The following is a 24574-nucleotide window of genomic DNA, read 5'->3' as shown; positions in this document are numbered from 1 at the left end:
ACTCAACAAGACCTGTTATAGCCCTACCATCTAATACTTTTTTAGATTTTTTTTCTCCCTTTTATCTGTCTTTGATTCTAATTATGCCTTGAATTGATGGTCAGTATTTTAAATATGATATTTGAAGGATGAGAAAGTTTTCCCTCATTAACGGTGCTGTCTAGCCATCACATTGATCTCATAATTACTCCCCACTAGTACCCAAAACTTGTAATTTCTTCCATATCTTCGAGTCCCATTCAAACTCCATATTGAATGAAAATAAAAGTGTAGCAAAATGTTTGACATTCAAAACGTGTGGTCGGGGTACATGCACGTAGAGAGTGATTTGGAATGAGAGAACTGTATAAAAACCTAAGAGAGGATGAAATTGTCATCTTCTAACATAGGAATGATTTTGAGTGAGTTTTGTACTTCAATTTAACCCCCAATATGTATAATTTTTATTCTTTTTATGCCAATATGATGGCTTTGCTTATGGGTATCAAAACAAAACTCACTCAAATGACCCTAAACACCACTCTGCGAGGACTTTGTAAGGTGGACATAGAGGAGTAAAGAAGAGGGCAATCGTGTCATTATGATTGAAGATCTCATGATAATTTTGTTTATCGAGCAAAAGAGGCATGCCACTTGGTGTCAACTTTACTAAGAGTTGGGGTGCAAGGGAAATGAATGAAAATTTTGTTCTCTAATTTCTAATGACGTTGAGAATTGAGATGACAGAGGAAGGGTTTTCTGTTTTCTTTTCGGTAAGAAGTAGCGGTTGGGTTTTCAAGTTTGAAATTTCAGGTTAATAGAGTATTCAACCGCAATCCAACTACTTTAACTGACTCCTACTGGTGAATCTGTGAACGGTCATTTAGAACGCCCAGAAAGTCAAAAGGCAAAACCTCCTCCCATATAAGAACACCTAATCTTTAAATTTTCTCCTAATAGGTTATCAAATGCCCCCACTAAGGCTAGGTACGATTTGAGACATGGGATGCCTAAAATGATGTGTGCCCACCCCACTTACCTAATAGGGCAAGGCAGTTAATGAAACATCATATAAGATGGGAGGTTCAGCAGAGATTTAGGTATAACCAGTACGTTTACATAAAGAGATGAAGCCATTTTGTACACTTGCAAGCTCTAAGGTCTATACCAACCTGGGTTTCAACGCTTGCAAACTCTCAAGGTTTATACCAACCTGGGTTACAGTCTGAGATAGTCAAAGAAACTGGCAAAAGGCACTTGGTATTGTCGACCAAAAACACCGAAAACCATCCATTCTCTTGTCGCTGAATATGGGTTTCCCCCTTTATTTTAATGAAAGCTGACAATGAGTTTGGTGTAGATTTCTCTGGACGATTGACCTTCAATCTACATAGTAATTGTTACCTTTTGGATGATGTTCATCCGAGTCAGTTTACGCGCATCTCCATTACATTTCGGGGTTTATCTAATTAATACAGGCACGACTTCACCCCTATCTCCAAAGAAATTCAAACTCTAACCTCCCATGTGAAAGCATTAGCCTTTTGCTAACAGAGCCACCCCTGAGGGTTACGATTACCCAGTTTGGTTCACTCGAGTTCATGCATGTGCCATTCAGCAAGAGGCGTCAAGCAAGTAGTTACTCTATTTTGTAATCAGAATGGTGCACAACAAAGAAAATAGGCTAAAGGTCAAAAGTCTTACATGCAACAGTGGAGGCATAATCAATTTGACACTGAGTTTGGAATCAGAAGCTTCTCTCCCCAGTAGAGTGCCCTCATGTTTGGCGCTTGCGGCAGGTGCTTGTGCTGAACATAAAGATATCCTTAGCAAGATGGAGGTGGAGGAAGAACTACTAAATCTCAGCAGATATCCTTCATCAAGAACGAAAAATAAAATCCAAAGCAACATAAGGCATCATCTGTATCTTCTTCCTTCTAATAATTTTTTTCTTTTCTAAACATAATATAGCATAGATAGAGCAATGAACCAGTTGACGGGGGCTGTAAAGGAATACAATAGTGAACATGGTTTCACGAGTATATCTGCACTGCCGAAAGAAAAATTCATAGCTATCAAAAGGATGACCCACTCCACCCTTGGAAAAGGGTGTGGTCCTGGTTGAAGCCATTGCCCCTGAAACATAACAGCCACCCTCCATGAAAGGGAGAAACTTGATAGCAAATAGCGGCTCCCCAAAAATCACAGTCAAGCACACTCAGTGCAGTCAAGAAAGTTGGAAAGCTGAATCACCTAGGTTTACAACCACCATTTTTCATTTGAATCCACTAAAAGAGTAACATGGTACTTAAACTACTTTATTTGTAGGAGTTCCAAGAAAAGTATAAATAAACTGCTGATTGTTCAATTAAGAAGACAAGCATTAGTGCAACCAATACAAGATGGTGAATAACATAATTCAGGTTAATTTTCTGAATGATATAAGTTTTTTTCATCTCCAAATTTTATTTGGTATTGGAGCAGAACCATCTACAATATCTCAGCTGTTCAATCAATCGAAACTCTCCAGTGAAATTGCATGGTTGAGAAAATCTGTTCATTATCTTTCTTGCCCCCACAGAACTCTATTTTACTTCCACATGAAGTCAGCATTTTAAGCATGAAATACTGGTTAGCACTGTTGCTGAGATTAAGCCAAAAATCCACGTAGCATATTTATCAGCACTTCTATGAGAATCTGATTGACGGTTACCATTTTGTCGATCGTTCATTGTGATCCACTCATAGATATTAAGCTGGATGGACAGATGGAGCCACCCAAAACTTCACTTTCTTGTCAGCACCAGCAGAGGCTAACACAGTGACAGGTTCACCCCCTGTAAAAGAACAAGCTGGTGTGAGGTCACCAAATCAGATATGGCACAGAAATCAAATAGCATACGGCAGTTCTCAGTGGCAGTTCTCAGTCGAATAGCAAATCGACAGAGCACTTGGATCTAACACCAGATTTCAGCTAAGTGCATACCAAAGGACCAATATAGTTTGACATTAATATATTGACACCGTGATCCTTCCAAGGCAGCACAGTGATACACAAGGAAAAGTTAAATTGCCCAGAAAGTTACATTCTACAGGAAGGTCAGAAGCAAGCTATAGCTAATTAGGTAATTAAAAATTTTTACTCATCCAGCGATTAACTTCAATCAAGGATTCAAAATGCAGCTTGGACTCATGGATTCCGAACCGCTTCTGGGAAAATTTGAGTAGACTCAGCCACATCACTTAGAAAGTGGGATGAAGACGAAGGATTTAGAGGCTATATACTCCAGTTTTTTGCAGTTTCTAGCGGACCCAGTTAATTCAAAATTTCTGAAACTTTGTTTCAGATAGCTCATAGATTTTTTAGACCTTCTAAAAATTGGAAATACATCAGTTGACATTGTTAGTGTCAACAAAATCCAGGTCAACCTCAAAAGATGTCCCACCTTGCAAAGTCTAATCAAATGGATATGGTAAATAGGCCTAGGGAAGGATAAGCCCATGCCAGGACAGAACCTATGCTTAGCATCCTTTACAACTAGATCCTATCAGCGATGAATTATAAAAATCATACTTAATGAATTTTTCGTGCTGAGTCAATTGGATCAGCTAATGGATCTAAATATCAGGAAGATTCAAGAAATTTACAGATGACTTTTCTAAGGGTGAAGGAACATAATTACCCATTGGGATATCCCGAGGTGCCCAAGCAATGCCTGTAATATCACCTGCATGAAGCAAAAGAATTCAAAGAATTAATACAAATTAGTAGAAAAAATACATTAACTAAAAGACATATCGTCGCATGACATTTCAAGTGTCATAAGGCTGGGCACATAGAGTTCCATGGAGTTGTGAAACATTGGATCATGAGATGCAGATTCATCAAGCAAATGGTTTCTTTTCTAAGGAATAAGTCTTATGATTGGGCCATGTTTCTGTTGGCCCTTGATGTCATGGGCTTCCAATGTAATAGGCTACTTTTAAGGGCCTAATTAGGGTACCAAGGGTGAAAATGGACTAGTTACAATATTAAGTGTATGCTCAATTTAAACCCAATCAGTTGAACCAATAATTCAATTTAAGTTGCATGTGACTGACATAAATGTTTTTAGCATATAACTAAAGCCCACACCTCCCCACAAATTTAGAAGGGATGTAGTGTTATGTTTTACTTTCTATTGCTTTCCTTTTGTAATTAGGATTACGCCTTAAGCCAGCCATATATATAAACTCCATCACGGGCAAGCAAGGAAACTTCAGAATTTTCGACAATTACTAGCTGCTGCTACAGTCTTCTTCTCCTTGGGTGAGCCTTAGTTTGATAAGTCATATCTAAACTGGTGAAATTCATTGGACCAGTTGATTCCTTGATGGAGCAAAGCCTTAGAGGAACTTTAAAGCTCCCTCTTCTAGAGGCATGCTACAGAGCCAGCAAAAAGTTCCACCATATCGTGCATGCAAGATAGCTAAACTCATTGCACCTAAACAGATTTTCAGGCTATACAATCTGCACAAATAGCAACATTGAACTGAAGATGTCTATCTTATAAGCACAGGTGATTTGAGTCGGTAAATGCTACCAGTGCAACTGGAAAACGATGCAGATGCACTGCCTTGGAACAATCCAGACCTATTTGGCTATTCAGGCAGAGGACCAATTTGGGTCTTTCTCCTAATAGAATATTTAGGATTTTTATTTATTAGAATAACTACTGAAATCCAAAATGATAAAGAATACAAGGCCAAAATTGGTATCCCGTATGAATTTTCTAAACAGGGGCAAATATCATCTTTTGGCTTCTTAATTCTAACAAAGGGCAAAATAAACATCACCTATCCAACCTTAACTGTTGCTTATCAGTTATCACCATTAGAAGTGAAGGGGGCAACAGTAATTTCCTAAAGAGATAGGTTCAATTAGTAATTAAACCAATAATATGGGGGGCTTCAGTAATTATCTGTTATTTATTTTATTTGGATCACTGTGCACAATTTGGGTAGGATATACGAGATATACGCAAGTTGGTAAGAAATTCCAATTTCAGTTTAGAGTGAGGTTGTCATATACAATCACCACCCATAAGCCTTCGTCCCAGCTAAATGGGTCGGCTACATGGATTATTGTAACGTAACCAGGGCTAGGCCCCCCTATAATTGAGCCCAAAACCCAAGATCCAAAAAGCCCAATCCAGAGTTGGCTGAATACCCCAGGGGTATTTTGATCCTTCCCCAGCCCTCATGGGGCTCAAAACAGGTTTGTATATAAATATATATATTTTCTATTTGGATTAGTAATTTGTGAGTCCCAGTCTATGTGAGACTCTAAGTTAAGAATCCAATTTTCAAGTAGGACTCCTCCTCAATGTGTAAGAGTCCAATTAGAGTTTCTTTTAAGAGTCCTTATGTTATTAATTAGTTGAGTCCTTTTGTAAGGGGCATGCTTCATGGATAAGGTTCCCCAGTTTGAGTCTTAGTCAAATTGCTTAGGTTGTACGGCTATAAATAGCCCATTGAGTTAGCAATGAATCAGTCTTAAGTTAATGAATAAAATCGGAGAATCGAAGGAAGAGTGAGTCGTCGGTTCCTAGAAGGAATCCCACAGCTGAGTGTAATCTAATTCTGCAATTTGTTTCAAGTTTCTCCTCCTCCAAGCTTCAGCAGCCACCTAACTCAAGTAACTACAGCCAAGGTTTAAAGTATCGGTATCGAGTATCGTATCGGTCATGTGATTTTAAGAGATGTATCGTCTTGTATCGAGTATTGTATCGCTCTGGCTAATGTATTTTAGTGTAATTCAATAGAGAGACGTATCGAGATGTATTGTATCGGTTGGGTTAAATATGGATACGTATCGGCTAGTATCGTATGGTATCGTGGGATACTTTAAACCTTGACTACAGCAGCTCAAGTCTCCCTCCAAGTAAAAACCAGCCGCCTCCCCCCTTCCCTAGCTCACGCAAGTCTTCCCCCCCCCCCCCCAACAGCGAGACCTTCCCATCCTCTCTAGCCCTAATTCTGGAATTACAGCAGCCCTCCCCCTATCGCAGACTCTCCCCAACCCCTCCCCTAACCTGTGGCGTTCCTAGAACCCCTTCCCTATCATCATAGTCCTTCCCCAGCCCTCTCCCCTCCTCCCTCCAGTTTTCTTTCCACTTTTCTTGATCTTGCGGCAGCATTAGAAACAAAAGAATTCAAAAAGAAAGAAAGAAAGAAAGGATGGGAGGGGAAGAAAAAAGAAAAGAAAGAAAGATTCAAGATTCTTGCGAGATCAATCAAGAACCTTAACTGCAGCACACACCTCCATCCGATTGTCCGTATACCCAACTGCTAGGCCCTCATCTTCCCTTTAGGTCCCATATCCATTACCCTAATCATCTCATTTAGGTTTGTTAAAACCCTAACCTTTCCATTCCCATTGCCACAACATCCTAGTTTGATTTCCCTTCCCCAGAACCTACCTAGGGTCCCTTGGATATCCCACAACCAATAGTTGGCACCACCCACACCTTCATCCAATTGTCCGTATACCCAACTGCTAGGCCATCATCTTCCCTATAGGTCCCATATCCACTACCCTAATCATCCCATTCGGGTTTGTTAAAACCCTAACCTTTCCATTCCCATTGCCATAACCTATTTCGATTTCCCTTCCCCCACAACCTACCTAGGGTACCCTTGGATATCCCACAACCATTAATTGGCACCAAGTCCATTCCCAACTAGATTTCTTGAAACCCTAACTTACCCTAAACCCTTCCCATGACCAAATTACAAACCCCTCCCAAGTTGTCAACTTTTAGCTTTCCCTTTTCTTTTCCAAAAGCCATCCCACTTAATCCCCAACCACAATTGTTGGTCCTTGATTGTTGGTTCACAAGGAGATGATCCTAGAGTAACCCGGTTTTATGGCAAATTAACCAAATAAAGAAACCCTAAAGTGTGGGATACATCATCTTGCCTTCCAATCAGCTCTGTTTGAGGCCATACTAGAAAACACCAGCACCATAAGCCTTTCTCACTACTTCTCTTAAGGTTATCTTAAGTCTGCCCCTAGTTCTTCTACCTCAATCTGGATTAAATTGCTTCTTCATATAGGGGCATTTAAAGGCCTCCGGTGAACGTGGTCATGCCACCTCAATCGACTTTGTCGTAACTCATCATTTACCAAAGATACTCCAAAAACAACTCCAATATGATCATCCCTTATCTTATCCTTCGTAGTTTTGCCACTCATCCATCTTAGCATTCTCATAATCTCATTTGTGCCACACTCAAATCTATATGATGCTCTTTAACAGCCCAACATTGATCACACAAGAACCTAGACATCATAGCTAGTCATACAATGGTCCTATAGAACTTTCTTTGAGCTTTGAGGGCATACATCGATCACACAAGACCCCAGCCACACCTCTCCAATTCATCCACCCTATTTTAATTCTTTGGGAAATATCCTCCTCTATATCACCTTTTTTATTTATGATTGAACCAAGATACCAAAAATGATCGCTTTGTGGTATCTCTTCCTCATCAAGTTTCACCACCTCATCATTCCTTCAATGACAACCAAAGTTACACACTAGATATTCCGTCTTCGTAGTACTTAGTTTAAAGCCTTTTGATTCCGAAGTTGTTGTCCATGATTCTAACTTGGAATTGATCCCTATCTATCAAAAGATTCAAAACGATATCATCAACAAAAAGTATAAACTGGGAACCTCATCTTGAAAGTCTTTGGTTAAATCATCCATTATAAGTGCAAATAAATATGGGCTTAAAGCTGATCCTCAATGTAACCCACCTGCAATCATGAATTAACCACCTTGTTCCCCCCCCCCCCCGGGGTGTTCTTACACTTATTACTGAACCGTCGTACATATCCTTATCTATGTCCTCATATTTATGTGCAACATTTCTTTCTCTAGTACCTGCCAAATTAATGCTCTAAAGCCTATCATAAGTTTTTTCTAGGTCAATAAAAGACCATATGAAGATTTTAATATTCGTCTTCTAAATTCCTTCCTATTTATACCAGATAAAACCAACAAAAACTTCAAATTACAGAATAGTGGTGGGCCAAGGGAAGGGATATTTGCAAGGGAGACGGGGAAAGATATCACACAACCACACTCTAATGTAACCCTAAATTGAAGAGGTTGAACTAGAGGCCAACTTTAAGATCTCTACTTCTTATCTCAACTCAAGAAGTAAAGGTCTTGGGTTTTAAGATTTTGGGGTAGTTGATTGGGATACATAAGAACACAGGCTATGGTGTTTGGATACTTCTGGAAAGGTTTAGATTAATGGGGTGTATAAATGGATGGGGCAGGTTCCTAAAATATGGGATGAAAGGCTATTGGAAGGGGATTTAATTTAGAGACAACTTAGGCAACGATATATGGGGATGATTCCAAAGTCTGGGACCATTCCAATGCTCAAATTGCTGTAGATGTAAGTTGGAAACTAGGGTTTCTTGGGAAGTACGAAAATAGAAAGAAGAGGTTGGGGGGATTTATGGTTGGGGGTTTAGAACATTTGAAGAATTTCAGGATGAGGATGATTCAACTTCACATAGGTTGATTTGTTAAAGATTTGATCTTGTAAGAAATTAAAGTTACAAGGAGAAGAGATGCATAAAAGAGAAAGGGGGGGATGCTATGTATTGTAACTCACTAGCAGCAGTCAACAAAACTCAAAATTCAATGCCGCAACTCATCACCTAATTGGTGGGGGATGCATTACATATATACAAACCTTTTCAGGGCCTGTTTGGTTACATGAATCCAGAGATTTGAAATATTTGAGTTCACAAATGAGAGATTTATACCCGTTCGGTAGTGTGAATCCCTGGATTCATGAAATCTAGGGATTCACCTTTTTACACTAAAAACATGAATACATAGATTTATGGGAATGAGGTGAAACTCAAAGATTTCACCTCTACTATAAAAGCGCTAAACATTTGAACCATGACTCCATAGTCCATAGATGTTTTTTCAGGATGAATCTATAGATTTCATTCTAAAGATTCAGGCTAACCAAACAGTTAATTTTATGAACCATGACTCCATAAATTTGAAATCCATAGATTTGACATCTCTAGATTTTTTTAAATCTCCAGACTCAAGTAATCAAAGCCCTAAAATTCCTAATTTAACTCGTTAAAGGGCTCTCAATCACTCCAAACGACTCAATAAAGTAAATAAACTCAAGATAAAATATTATGTAGTTATTAAGTATCCTAATCTAACTCACACACCGACTCGAAATATTGAATTAACTACTAATACCGTGTATTGGCATTGCCCCCACTTTATGGGCTTATTAATTAGGCCCATTACATCAATAAACCCAAAAATTGGATGCTTAATGTATATAGAACCCACCCATGGGCCAAAATTAAGTATTTCAAAGCCCAATTGACCATTTTGGACATTATTTACGGCCTCACTCCCAAAGAGAAAATTCGGAATTCCATTCAATCAACTCTATTTATTGTTGAAATACAAGCAAATATATAAAGAGATGTACCATGACTCCTAATTAGACTACAAAACTGAAAATAACAACTTGCAGTTCAAATCCTGACTCCACCCCTAAGTAGGTAACCCAAGCCAAATAAAAGGACTGAAATCAATAAATAAAATAATAAATAAACAAGCTAACCCCAAATCCCCAACCCTAGTTGGACCAAAAAGACGGGTTCTTTTTGGGTTTGTGCCCAAAAAGTTGCGGAGGGTTCTCCTAACATACCAAAACTTGCTGTCACCCCACCGGTTGTGGGAGATGTAAGGATTGATACATAGAATAATTTTTTATTTGATTGATAATTATATAAAGCAGAAGATATTTTAGCCATTTGCCTCAAGCTCAAACTCCCTTCTCCGTACCCTCTCATTTTTAATCTTCTTCTCCCAGTATCACAGACCCTTCTCCATTCTTCTCGCTAGACCCCTCAGCTCTCTTTACATCTTCTTCAACCGAAATTATTTCTGATATTTCTTCGAGGTCATCATACTGGTGATACTTTTAGGTCTGCTTGACTGTGCTGGAGTCACTCTCGTGCAACTCAGCTTAACTCATTATTTCAGGGAACAACTCCCCTCTTCAAGTTGATCTTGATCCTACGTCTTTTGTCCAGTCGAATTTCCACCAATTGATAAACTCAGACCTTGTTTGAATCTCTGCACCGTTCTCAAGAATGCTGATGTACTGCTTTAAAAGATGAATTAAATAGCTTACGTAACAAAGGGTTACCATTGGATTTCAGAGCCTGTCCAAGTTTATTTGTGTAAGATCGGTAATCTGGAACCAAACTGGTCCTACTGCCCTATTTTGTGTCTCAACATTGACACAATCCACTATTTCCCCTTCTGAAATGATTGTTTGTTGCGTCAATTTTGTTTTCAATTAACCAACCTTTTCTTCCTAATTTATTCTCCGGTGTCCATATTTTAGAATCACTCCCAAGATTTTTCCTTGGCCAATAAATAGTAAACCAAAGTCTCATTGCTCCTTAGTTACCACTAGCTACTTGATTTTTTTTATTTTTTATTTTTGGTGTATTACCACAGTGGCTATTAAAATCGGGCTTCCCTAACGATCCAACCCAAATCCTCAAACCGTCAATCTGCATCAGATAAATATTAGGGAGGGAAGACCTTCACTCTAATAATGCACAAAAATAAGGAAATGATTTAAAACCAACTCCATGTTATGGTGCAGAAATCTAGTGGTCCAAAAGTTTGACCGCCAGCTGATCCACTTGTTTGACACCAACAGTTCAATCTGGGGCCCTTTCAAACATTGTCACAGAATCGTCGGTTTGCCCACTACTAACCTACCCACCACCAGTAAAGCATCTGTCATTCGTTACATAAAACCAGAAGCTGCCGGTTCCTCAAGATTCTCAGATTAAGAGATTCTAGCATCCTGGTTTTGAGGTTACAAAGGGATTCACAAGGAGGCTCCAGCCAGATTGTTGAAAAGGATTTGATGGGCACTAGAAGCCCTATATGCAAATACCTCTCAGTCCTATATCATGTGTACTGCCAGCTTCTACTCCTAGAATAACCAAAAAGCAAACCAACAATTTGGATTGTTTCAGCCATTTACACTTTTCATCGTTGTTCAAATCAGTTGTTCTCCCTTCTTTTTCAGGTATCAAGAATTACATTTCAACTATGTTATAACTTTTAACCTGAAATACATCTCAAAGAACACTGTTACAGCCTTTCAAATTACATCAGTGTTCCCCAAATACTGAATTTTCCATCTTTAAAATTTCAGTTGCAAAAAAGGGATCAGGAATTCCAAATGCCTGGTCGAGCTACATAAACCACATGAAGACTAGGGTTTTTTTCTTTCTTTGTTGTTGTTGTTGTTGTTGGGGGTGGGGGGTGGGGGCCGGGGTGGGGGTGTTTACATGGGATCTCCTGAATACACTAACAGACACAGCCAGCACATACAACAAGGATTAAATACCATGAAAGAGCAACAAAAATCATAATACAGGCAAATGCACCATGAATATACATTACAGCATGTGGAAACTTTGTTGAGTATGGATACTAATAAGAGGCTCACCTGGTCTACGAGACCAACAAACTGTTAAAAAGTAAACCTGATCGTGGTTGCCATTCATAAATATAGAAAACTGATCCTACCACAAGTCCAGGTATTAATGGTCCAATTGTAGGAAAAAACTATTTATGTCCCAAAAGAAACAACAGCAGGGAATAAGCGGTTATATGTGGATGTATGGTGTCAGAAATGGGTTAGTATATTGTGGGAGAACATTCAGAACTATACGGTCACATGATGAGAAACATAACTGCCTTTCAGTGTACTATGAGACGAGCAAAGCAAAACATAAGCATACCTTCATGTGCTTTATCAGCTGTATCCAACACCTTCCCAGTTTCTGCACACAACCACTGCAATGTTGAACCATGTGTGGCTGCCAATATCCTTCCATTGGGTGAAAGACAGAGACGATCATAGTGCAAAGCAGAGCCCTTTGAATCAAGAAGTGGTATCGGGAGGACTTTTAAAGTCTTTGGGTCCTCGTCAAGATGATACCGAACTTCACAAGTAGATTAAAATAAATGAGCACAACAAAAGTAGCAAGTAGATTAAAAGAAATCAGCACAATAAAAGTGAGGTAATTATAGAAACATTACATGATCATTCAAGCACAATAACAATATTGCTCACGGCCTCACAATAGAAAATCCACAGTGACAAAAACATGCAAAGAACATTGGAGTAAAGTTTCTTGCCACATTTAGAATCATGTTTAAACCAAACCTCTATTTCAAAGTTTCTTTTCCCATTACATCCCATCAGGCAAATTGTGGAATTGCTTATATGCAACCAAGTAATGGAGTTCAAAATTGATAGAAGACCATCTAAAAGCCAAACTCCAGGATCTGCTATGTACATTTGGCTAGATGAAACTTAAGAGTTAGGGTCTGGTAGGACCTAGGATTGAGGGTAGGTTAGCTTAGGTTTGATTGTAGGGTCTATCATTGAAGGTTAATTGAAGCTTTAATAGATTTAGAATAGCTACCCAGAATCAGCAGAAGGTATAAGGTTTGGGTTTTCAGTCTCAACGAAGAAGGATGGTTAGGATGGTCAGATAGGACTATAACCAAAATCAAGTTTCCCAAAGGATGTAGGAAATCAATCCAAATTTGGGCAGGTTTTGATGACTAGAATGATCTATCAGAGATGGAGGGGGTGCACTGGTTTGGCATCTTCTTAAAATCAATCCAAATTTGGGCAGGTTTTGATGACTAAAATGATCTATCAGAGATGGAGGGGGTGCACCGGTATAGCATCTTAAAGGATTAGAAGAAGAAAGGCTAAGGTTTGGAGCTTCAAACTTACTTGGAAGATGATGACCATGGAAAACAAAGCACCAAGAACTTGATATCAAACTTTTAGTGGTGAACAATTTTAGAGAACCCAGGACCCACCTTGGCTTCCCACCACAAGTTGTCAATCAGATCAAACACTAAATCCTTCCAATGATCCAGTTGGCGCTTTGTGCTGCAAGGTGTTTGATTCAACCAGACACCAATCTCACCAGCCTTAGCAAATACAAGGCAAAACTTGAACAAGAAAAACAAAGAGAGTAGCAAAAGGCTTCCATTTACATAAAATCCATGTTCAATACTTGCCTATTAGGTAACTTAAACTGATTATGAGACTAAAATAGATTTCAAACAGAGTCCTAATCCAAACCCACTAAACTCTTACAAAAAATTACTTGCAACTTAATGCAGACCACATAAAACCAGGTGATGAAGAGTAAAGAGCTACTGATGAAGATGTGAAGTGTGGCAGCAGTGAGATACCATGGCTAAGATAGCTTGTACTATCTCCCCCCCCCCTTCTCTTCTGTATCTGTTTCTTCTTTCCTTTCTTTTTATGTACTTCTTTCAAATGCATACAGAAAAAGCAATTGATAAAAAAAGATTCTCCATTGTTTTGTTCTTTTACTGTATTGATTGATTGATCTAAGTTGATATTTCTGCACTTAACAGCCAGGTATAGAATAAAGGTGACAAATAAGAGGGACGTGTTTCACAAATGAAATGAAAGAGTAAATAATGGTAAGACTTAGACAAGATTAAAAACACCAGAATGAACAACGAGGTAACATGAAAAATATCAAAATAGAGCATACCATTGATATTCCATATTCTTATTGACCCGTCCTTAGATGCTGTGATGATTTGTTCCGAATTTGGAGCAAAGCATAGCCACGTTACTGCACTCTGATCATCCAGTCAAAAATAAATGAATACAGCATGTAGGTTCAGATTCGAAAGACTAGCATGACAAAAATCTTTCAAAGGGTCTTTTTTTGTCTTGAAGAAAAGGAGGGATGGATGTAAGTAGATGTTTCCTAGAAAAGGGTTAGATAACTTCAGAGATCATAAACATGACTGTAAAAAGCACCTCAAAAAAATAGATATTCACAATTAGACAAGGTGTGCAAGACAACCAAGGTAAGCACTATATTACACATATGCAGGCCCAAATTCCAGACATTATTCATTCATTGTTCAAGATCTGGCCACCTTGATACATAAGGCAACGGTCACATTGAGCATCAAGGCCTTGACTATCATGTAATTCTTACACTGACATATTAACTCAGTGTTGGAAACAAAATGTGATTCATCAGTTCAGTACTATTTCAAAATAACTACTTCAATAGACAGCACAGCACGTCTGTGCTGAAGGCTGCAAGCTAACAGAATTATCCTTGACCAGACATAGAAAGAAATGAGCGAGATGTGGTAATGCTTTTTTAGACCAACATAAACCTCTTTGGAGGTCCGGAATGAGGTAAACAGGTTCCAAATCTAGTTTTGTCCTAAAAGGATGATAGGTATAAAATTTGGGGTTTAACTTAAGTAATTTGACCAACTTAAACATGTTTGGAGGTCCAGAATTAGATAAACCAGTTCCAAATCTAGTTTTGGCCTAGAAAGAGATTAGGTATAAATTTGGGGTTTTGCTTAGGTAATTTGAATTATTTTATAGACAGTGGATAACAATAATAGCATTAAGAGAATGATTTTTAAAGTCGCTTTCAAATTTGGCTTTGCTTTAGGATTCAATTAGGAGTTTTCCTTTTTCCTATATATGTGAGAACCCATTGAGGAATACCAAAAAAAAAATTCTAATGAAGTTGAGTTTTGTTTCAAGTGTGCTTGTCTAACCTGATGTCTTCATCGAATTTTAACTTTTGATGGTGCTTTTAGACTATTAGTGAGTTTATTTGGTGCATTGTTCACAAATCCTTCGATAAGGCATCCTGTAAATTTGGTGATGGAAGTATCTCTACAGTGAGAAACCAACCAAGAACCAGACCTGATTTAAGGCTTACAGCTCAGACCTGAGTTCAGTCCACTCAAGTTCCTCTGTTGCTTCTTGCTCCAACCATATGGTTGTCCTATTTGGAAGGACTAGAGATGAAGAACTTAACCCCACAAGTCTTAGGTTGAAGCATGAAGAACATACCACTGTTCATGGTGTAAGGTAAAGAAGACAAATCTTCTTATTTATGATCAAGACTATATTCCAATATTACTCAAAAGCCGTTATTTATGATTCACATTTGTCCCTACCCAATTTAAATACCAGTAAACCCTTTTCTTTTTAAGTCCCTCTTAAACTTTGATCTTTTCACTGAATTACTTTACCCAAATGACAAAATAGCCAGTTGACCACTCTGATTTGGCTTTAGTTGAAAAAATTCAATCAAAGGCCAAGAACCAAGATCTTTTATGGATCAAAACAATTGGGAATGGGTAGATCAAAATTGTGCCTTTGAAAAGTGAACCTGAAGCATTTAAAGATTGCCTGTGGGTTAGAATGGTTAGGATGTCTCACTTCAAGTGATGATATTCAGAATTTTGGTGGGATTAAATGATCAAGGCTTTGATGTGAGGTCTCTCTTTTAGGGTTTGGGCAGGCTGTTTAGGATTGAGCATAAGGAAGGGATTAAGGATACGCTGATCAAAATTTCAGTCAGTTTTGACAGTCAAAATGATGTTTCTTGAACACTAGGGCTTTGAGCAATATTAGGGATTTGAATGTCCAGGAGGAGAGCAATTCTCAGGTTTAGTATGAGGATCTGGGGATGGAAAGGGGATCAAGTACGGGGTTTGTGTAAGGTTGCTTTGGATGCAGTTTAGAGGTGAACTGATGATGAATTGGGGCTGAAAAGGAATTCTAAGGGTTGGGTTCTTGATGAGGTCAACGATTCAAGAAGGGGGGGTTGTTCTTATGGTCTCGAATGAAAGGACGAGGTGTATGCTGGATCAGATAAGGGGTAGAATATGGAGGCTTTGGATTGGTTTAGGATGTATTCTAATCGTGGATGGGTTTCAGTAAATTAGGGTTTTCAAAAACAAAAACAAAAAATAAAAGCAAGAAGACCACTTGACCTTGCAAGAAATTGCATAAGAAAATAGAACCTTGGGAGGGAGGGGTGTGAAGAAGGTCACACAGCCATGATGTGCCATTTCATCTTTACCAATAGCAATAAACAAAACTCAAAATTCAATATATCAATTCATGGGCTCAACTGAGCAATTGCACATGTATAGCCACATTGACTAACATGAAATTTAGATCAAAACACAAGCTGCGACTTAAATTAGAACAATGATTACTTCATGTCATCAGTAAATTTAGAATTCCTATCGGAATAACTCCAAAATAAGACTTGAGCAAGAACTAATTGTTCCTAAAACTAATCACTTGTACTAAGTTACTAGCAATGCCCCCACTTTATGGACTCATAATTTAGGCCCATTACACCAATGAAACCCAAAAACAAAAAGTCTAAGGTCTATAGAATCCACCCATGGGACAATAAAGTATTCTAAGGCCCAACTGACCCATTTGGAGAATCTTAACTGCATCACATTGATTCTCCTGTCTATGAATTATTTATTCTTGTGGGCGTCAAAATATCGGTGTGCCAAAGTTGTAGCCTGAGGTCAAGGCATCTAAACAGCCTCTCAGCTAAAATTGTAGGCTCCGCAGGGAAATTTGCTCCCCCCCCCCCCCCCCGGGGACTCTGCTTATGCAGAAGCCTTCTGCACAAGGTTTGCCATTTTTATTCTTGTGGGCTCATGGCAACCAGAAAGGGCACAAGTAAATAATACATTAGAGATAGAGAGGCTGTTACTGACAAACAGAGGGAGACAGTACGATGAAAAGTTTGCAACCATTCTCAAGACAGTAAATAATATATGCAGATCCTAATTTAGAGACATTTATGGAGATAAAAAAATGGAAGTTACATAAGAAAATATACAAGGTGAATACAAGTAATGATAAATGAAACACTTGACCTTATGCCCTTTGAGTTGCATAACACTTGAAAGTCCTTTCACAGAACCATCCTTGGAATAAACAATCTCCCACACCTGCAAACATGAACCACAAAAGAATGGTATATTTAACTATATTGCACAAGGTCCATATTCCAATGTATCGACACACAAAGTTAAATACAGGAGGGGAATCTCAAAATTTGTTGCATATAATATTCCAGATCATGTAATTAAGCAACAATATCAGCAGACGTATCAGCTCAGCAACAATTGCCTGGGCATATACAATATTAAGAATTGAAATAAGGTATCCACAAGAACTCGCCATTTAAATATATGTGCAATGGCATAAATATCTAAAACAAACTGGAAAACCATCCCTCCACGCAGCTTGCCTTCAGATGATCTAACTTAGAAAAACTCCCATATTTCCCTGGCTGTTGTCTTTCACTCAGTTAAGGAGAACTTCCCCAGCTCAGGGGTTCTCTCTTAGCTCCCTCACCATGGTCTACCTTGGTCTTGCACGCATCCTTGGTAGACTCACCAACCACCATTGTGCCCCTATGACTGATCTCATCCACAAGAGACTTCAACTCCAAAAGGCCAAGCTGCCATCGCTGGCAGAATCGTTCCCATCGAATCAGTCCTCCAACCCTTCTATCTCTATTGGTGCGGCATTTTCTCCCTCCCAAAAGCCACCATAGGTCTATGGGAGCCTTCTTTTGCTCTTCCTCTTGAAGGGTAAAGAATCATCTCATTTCCTCTGTCCAATCAATTGGTCTTTGGTATGTCTTCGAGGTACTTGTAGAATTCAGGACAACAATGTTGCTAGCCAAGCTCATCTGGAAATCTCCTCCGAGCAAGATCCATATGGGTGAATTGGATTGTTCTCATATCCTAGAAATGGACTCCATTTGGACAACCACCCTCCCTTTGGATCCTTCTTGGGTCTAAAAGCTTCTCAGACCTTCCACTATCTCTCTCTCTGCCACCTCCACCATCATTTCTGATGACTCTTCTACTTCTTTCTAGTTTGACCATTGGCATCCTTCTAGGTTCCTCTACAATCTCCTAGGCCCCTGTCTGGTCTATGCCTCCTGCATTCCCATGTCTGCCAAACTCCTTGCTTTCATTTCATCTCCAATGGGTTATGGGTTACCCCCACCCCACACCTCTAAAGGTCTCACAGAGGTAAAGTCCGCCCTCCCTTTCCCCCTCTTCTCTGCCCACTAGTCTTCTCCTCATTGGAACATTTGGTTACCCATTTCTTCAGGCATTCTCTCTTCCTCTTCAGCCTGGAGACATTCCTGCTCCACTCGTCCTACTATCCCTTGGTACCCCCTGATGTGGTTCAAAGCTCATATCCCCTGCCAAGCCAACTACTACCTCCCTATCCAGGCCTTCCTCATTTACTATCACATCCCGAGTAACCTTAATTGTATCCTCTACTGCAATGGTTTAGAAGATACAAATTACAAACCACCTCTTTTTTGCTTGCCCCTTCTCCCACTCCATCTAGAGGAAAGCCGTTAGTTCCATTTGGCCTTGCTATCATTCCTATGGTTTTACTTGAGTTGGGTTTGTATCTTAAGAACCTCATTTGGTTCCTTTGTTTGCAAATTTACTGGCCAATTGGTGCTTGGGGCTGTTTTATATCACTTATGGTGGAAGTGCAACCTCAGGAGATGGATCTCCAACACCAGGTTTTCTCAACTCGGTTTGGAAAGCCATCTACAATGTCTCCTATAGACTCTAGTTGTTTCCCCATTCCCCTATTTTGGTTACCCAAGGAACAGATTTTTTTGGTTGTTCTTTGCAATATAGCCTGCTCCCCCCCCCCCCCTCTTTCTTTGAACTTAAATAGAAAAAGCAACTAGTGCCAAAGAAAAGAGAGAAAAAAATTGCATGATGGAACATGAAATTATGTATTTACTCATACAAATATTGTGGGGTGCCTCACCTTCACATCAGCAGTAAATGCTGCAGCAGCAATAAAACGTCCATTTGGAGAAATAGCAGCCATGTGGTTTTTGAGTTGATTTGTGTCAACATTCCCTAAGATCTTCCCACTTTTCCCATTCCAAAGTATTATATCAGTACCTAAAAAATAACAAAAGGATCAAACGAGGGCATATGAAACAGACATTTAAAGCCCCACAATTAGTAGTTCTACACATTCCTCCAGTTTAATTAACATATTCATTCCCAGCCTAATGGGAGATTCTGGCTGCAAATCAAGTGTTCCCAATTTCAATTTATGGCCAAATTTCTCTGCCCAAACCATGTCAGGCCCTTAGTGAAGTTGTAGTTGATGATGGAAGAAACATGCAGTAAAGAAGACACAGGAGGAGAGGGCAATAGTAAGTCCCAGGGATATGCTCATTTACTAATTTAAGAAACTGTCTGGCAGAAATGTCAAAAGGAAAAAACCAAAGAAGACCTAAAGATATGGTTGAGTTTTGCAATAACAAGGGGAACAACATGTAACAGTTTTGACCATTCCCAAACAACCCTCCAGTGAGTAAGGACATTAGGAATTAATAATTCAACCCTGGAATTTCACTTCAAAGTAGTGAAGAGTGGAATCACAAACTGATAGATTATCCAACAGTAAGAATAGCATTAGGGTGGAGACAGCTTCATGCAGAGTATACTCGAACTCTTCCTGATTCATGACCTCTGGTGGTAATTCTGCTTTAAACAAGTGTCAACCTTTGTAAGGCAATTCTCCACATCAGCACCCTTGGATAGTTGGAAGTCCATCTTAAAGATTTCAAGTATTGTCTCTTCACTGTCATTGCAAGTTTTTTGAAATCTTCAATTTTACCTTCATATCTATATCTAGTTCTTGAGGCAAATGAAAATCTTCTAGTCCGCAAGCAACCTGATTTTAACTCTGCATCACATTTCCTCTTCATCTTCGCAATCCAAACCAAACTTGTTTACAGAAATTAGATTCCCTTTGCCAGCTAACCAACAGTGGCAGGCTTCTCTTGTTTTAACTATTTCCTATGTTTCATCCTCTAATGGTGCAAACTTGACCTAACATTAGTAATGTCAAACTACTAATAGCCTGCAACTTACAAACCAAACTTCATTGATGGATGCTGAAGGGCAAGCTTTCTTTGGATATGTTCTGGTAGGTACTTGTTCTTCCACTCGTGCATCATCTCTTCCCACGTCCTAGGGCTTATGTCTTCTAATCCTGAGTCTCTCTTCATAGATTTTCTGCAATTCTTTATCATGGCCAGACAATGTTAACTTGCAAGTAAACAAATCTAAGTTTCTGCACCTTTGACAAGTTGTACCACTCAAAATATTCCTCTACAGAATCTAGACAATTAAAGGATAGACCTGGGGTCCATCTGTCCAGCAAAGTAAGGAACGATTATTTCCACCTTCATCAAAATATCATTGGTCCAACGAAATGCATGATACGTAGGTGTGGAAAATTTACATTGCACCATCTGATGTAGTCCTAGATTGGTAGGAGATCAACAAGGAGACCATCTAGAATCTGGAATGAACTGGTTAGCTTGGGTAGGTCAAAGTAGGGTTTTTAGCCCTAACCAGGGTTAGGACTGGTAAGATTTTCGGTTTGATGGTGGAGATAGGTCAAGTGAGTGCAAAGAAGGCTATCAATGAAGCTATCTTGATATTGGATGGTTGGTTAGTTGGTTGGTTGGATTTTTGGGAGATATGGATCTTAGGAAGGTTTCCCTGATAGTGGGGAAACTAGGTTGAGATGGTTGGTTAGATGTGAAGGTTTTAGGAAATTTTGATGTTAATGCCATGAGATGTTTGAGATGAATTCGGCTGATTGTTTAGAGGTTTTGGACGTAAATGACTCACTTCTTGATTTGGATTCACTTTAGCAGCTGTCTTTTTTATAGTAATCTTGAATAACGATTGAATCTTGAACCTTGAATTTGAAAGAAATCTTCAAAACTTGAACAGATCTTCAAGGAATCGAGTAAGGCAGATTGGGGGAGGATGAAGAATTCCATGGAAGAGATCAGGAAGCTGAACAGCTCTCAGAAGTGATGTAGCGTTGGATTGAAGGGATCAACCTAGGGCCAGTGCTAATAGGAACTTGGTAAACCAGAACCAAAAACAAGGTTTCGGTTCCCTAGAAGAGGAGGAGCTATTTAGGGTCTACAAGGTCAGGCGGAAAAGGGGCCTTAAGGGTATAGCGAGCAGGTCTAGGTGAAGGACTGATGTAAGCCCAATTCTGATGTTTCCTAAAATCTAGGGTTAGTTGAGACAATTTAGCAACCAAAGCCAAAGGGACTAGAGGGAGGGTTAGGGGCTACAACTAGGATCAAGGATCTAATAGGGGAAAGGCTTCCTCGAAAGGAGACAAAAATTCTGATAGTTAAAACCTTAATGACCAAACAGTTGCAGGTTTAAGGGATTGTGATGGTTTAATGGGATTGCATAGCTAAAACGCTGTGAAATTCCAATTGAATTTTTCGTGTTGTCAAGGGGAAGCTGTCCTTAAAGTTTCATTACCTTTTAATGGAGGGAAGTAGGCTTTCTAGTTGGACAGCAGCATGGGAAAATGAAGTGCAGGTTTAGTGGAGGTTTTCCTTCAAACTGAGAAAAAAAATTAATGAGAGCAGTGGTAGCAGAAAGATCCCTTGACTTTGGAATGGTGACTCACTGCCAAGGTCCCAAACCAGCTTAGAGAATCAAGAAATACTGCCCAGCAGCTGTTAGGGCAAGATGGACAGAACTTGTTGAGGCTCCTCCTGCCTAGATCCCAGACCTGATTGGTAGCCGATAAGAACCTGCTCAGCAGTCTCAAACAGGAAGCAGAGGTTCCAAACCTCTTACTCTCCAACTCTCAGTCACAATTTTATTCACTGTTAACTTCCTTTACTTTTCTGGGATGGCGATTAAATGGAAACATTGCACTTTTAAAATAAAATAGGAAAATAAGTCCACACTGAAAATGAATTATTAACCGAAAACCAACTTATTCCTAAACAAACTCATAAAACCTAGTGACAACCTTAAAAGAACTTCAAAACAAAGCACAACTCATCCACTTACACATGGGGAGTGTGGCAGCCACCTAATAAAAAGATCTAAATGTCTTTAAAACAAATAAAAATATTAGCCCTACCCCTAAGTGGATTAGAAATTTTGCAACTCATGTACTCACGTTTTAGGCCCATTAAGTTGACCGATTTAAAGGGGAACCCAGACAACCGAAGGCCCAACCCTAGGTTGTTTCCTAAGAACAGCAAGTCTTCAATGGTGCTGGAACTGCATCAACAAGGCTAAGCGATACTCAAAAAGATGAACAATCCATACCTTCAGAACATGAGGCAATTACTGTACTCCCATCAGCAGTGCCATAAGTTGCAGTTGTTCTAGCCAGAGTCAGGATCGCCCTTTTGTCATGGACTTTGTGGTGTTCCCATTTGATTTCAGGGAGGGGAAGCTTTGGCTGTTGCTTACTTTCTTTATCAGTTCTTGCATTTGCTTCTCCATACATGTATAAAGAAGAACCAGAAAGAGCCTGCGTAGCCACAACTATAGCTGATGCCCCTTCAGAAAAGGCAACTGCTGTTGGATGATTTCCAGCAGGCAAGTTAATTCTCAAAAACCTGAAAAGGAGTCGAGAGGACACAATCATGAAGCAGGAGATATATTACATGCCAATATGTGGGCGCAGGCAATCAGTAATTAAATTGGAATAATGGGCAGCACAGAGTGTCCAGAGTAGCCATACTTGAAGCTTTTACTGGAAGCATCATCCAATTTAAAGACCCGGAGAACTCCATCTGCACAAACTGTAAGAGACAATAAATGTCAAAGGCTGTTTGAAAATATGAGACTCTGAATGAACGTCAGGATCATACTTGAGCAACCTTGAGCGAAAGCTGACAGAGGTCAGCTGAAGCATGAAGCAAAAAAATGCAACACACCATAATAGCCTCTACCTAATACATAACTATTTTAAAATAGATGCAGACATCCACACTACAACGAAACTAATATTTTTTGTGTGCTGTAATATGAACACACAACTTTTTTGGGATGCCACAATAAGTACTTAAAGTCGGTAGACAAACGGCATCTGACCATTCTAGGCACTTATTTGCCTTCCCGAAGACAGTGATATTATAGGGCTATAAGATATATTTAGGGTCAACATTACAAAATAAGACACAATAATGGTTTATGATATACGCCACATATGCCATGTGGGAGATAAAGAGGGAACTAATTTCTGTGAACAGTTAAAGCCCAAGGTCCGCTGCTCATATAGTCATATGTCGAGTTAGATCTGTAACAGACTTGGAAATATGCCAAAATAGAGGTCTAGATGACCACTAAGAAAGGGAGGGGGGGAATTAAACAAATGGATGGCTGAAAATAAGCCCACAATGTATTGTTTGGAGAGGTAGTCACCAAAATCATTCCTGGAATTTCACATGCAGATAGTTCATACAAGTATCCATCCTTCCAGTGATTGGAGCCTCGTGCAACGAGAGATTCGTAGTTTTCAAGAGAAATTCTGTTTCATTTTGCTATTTCATTTTTTTTCCATGTAAGGTTGTGGTTTGTACTTTCATTTTAAGAAATAAACTTATTGGAAAAGCGAAATCCTTAACTATGCGAGTACAACATTGTTGCAACTACGGAATGTAACTCAACTCGAACGATGCATTAAGATTATAACAGCAAACGTCTTCATCTGTGCAATAAATATTCATAGCTTACAAGTTCAATAACACCGTCAACACGACAAAACCTAGACGAAGAAAATAAAAAGCAGAAGTAAAATTAATATAGATAACTAAGATTTAATTCTAACCTGTTGCCAGATTCCGACCGTCGGATGAGAAACACAGAGCCGTGACTGCATCCCCATGACCTTTCAGAGTATTTATATCCAAAGGATGGTGCCGTTTCGTTTGATCCTACAAATGTTGCAGGAATTTCACCTTTAGGTAGGACCAGTAAAATCAGTATACAATATAACCTAGAATTCTATAACCTGACGGCAACAACTAACCTTTTCGGATGCGTGCGAGTGAGATTTCGATTGTGACTTCTTCGAGATTGGCTGCGGAGGCTTCTTGATTGTGTTAGCTTCAGGTTGCGCAATAGTTTGAACTTCGGATCTTTTCTTGCGAAAGTAATCACTAAACATAAGAAAAACGATTATACCTCCGACAAAAATCGAAAGTATCGAGATCGGAAGCACTGAAAACCCTTGAAATGTCGAAGAACCATTTGAATGAGGCTCCATCTTTTGCGCCTTTGTGGATTAATCAACCAAACAGTAATGACTAAGCCGAGTACTAGGCTTCAAACGGAATCACGCAGATCTTGAGAAGCTTCGGCTCTTACCATCTACGAAAATACCGCTCCGTTGGTTTATCATCGAAACTCAAATGAAATCGAGAAGATCGAACAGGTGGCAATTATGGCGGTCCTCGCCTCTCCGTCCTCGCAATTCCACGCGGGAATCAGGATACTAAATGGAACTGGGTTCAAATCGAGGCTGCCCTAATGGGTTCGGTCTTGGCGCCAGGCAATAACTGTTTTAGGGCTTCTCTGCGGATTGTGCATCCGATTGGGGCCCAGAGAGCCGGGACCAAATAAGGGTACCTCGGGTACCCAGTTTTACGGGAAGGTATTTAAATTCAAGGCTCGGGCTCGGGGTCCCGGCCCAACCTTAAGGCTGCGTTTGTTTGCTGGAATAAAGA

At 39.4% G+C, this 24574-nt stretch overlaps 1 protein-coding gene across 1 annotated transcript; it reads right to left on the bottom strand.

Annotated features, from left to right (window-relative positions):
* Positions 1 to 548: 548 nt before the first annotated feature.
* LOC149013933 (Transducin/WD40 repeat-like superfamily protein) lies at positions 549 to 24465 on the bottom strand. Its single transcript, XM_089157824.1, has 10 exons — positions 23878 to 24465; positions 23677 to 23782; positions 22588 to 22648; positions 22167 to 22462; positions 18808 to 18947; positions 16866 to 16940; positions 13676 to 13766; positions 11864 to 12067; positions 3663 to 3707; positions 549 to 2816 (listed from the first exon to the last, which is right to left on the bottom strand). The coding sequence occupies exons 1-10, from the start codon at positions 24112 to 24114 to the stop codon at positions 2731 to 2733; spliced, it is 1341 nt and encodes a 446-aa protein (XP_089013950.1). The 5' UTR covers positions 24115 to 24465; the 3' UTR covers positions 549 to 2730.
* Between the last annotated feature and the right edge of the window lie 109 nt (positions 24466 to 24574).

Source organism: Hakea prostrata, chromosome 6, assembly GCF_041222555.1.
Source record: "Hakea prostrata isolate BN-2017 chromosome 6, UWA_Hpros_2, whole genome shotgun sequence".
Lineage (NCBI taxonomy): Eukaryota > Viridiplantae > Streptophyta > Magnoliopsida > Proteales > Proteaceae > Hakea > Hakea prostrata.
The sequence above is the reverse complement of the archived record's forward strand: the minus strand, read 5'-3'. Positions and strand labels throughout refer to the sequence as shown.

Excerpts from the sequence above, each read along its gene's own strand:
- LOC149013933 (XM_089157824.1), bottom strand. The coding sequence starts at position 24,114 with ATGGAGCCTCATTCAAATGGTTCTTCGACATTTCAAGGGTTTTCAGTG. Across the intron at positions 22,463-22,587 it reads GCTTCCAGTAAAAGCTTCAA|GTTTTTGAGAATTAACTTGC; the intron begins GTATGGCTACTC and ends ACTCCTTTTCAG. Across the intron at positions 12,068-13,675 it reads AAGAATATGGAATATCAATG|TTCGGTATCATCTTGACGAG; the intron begins GTATGCTCTATT and ends CTACTTGTGAAG.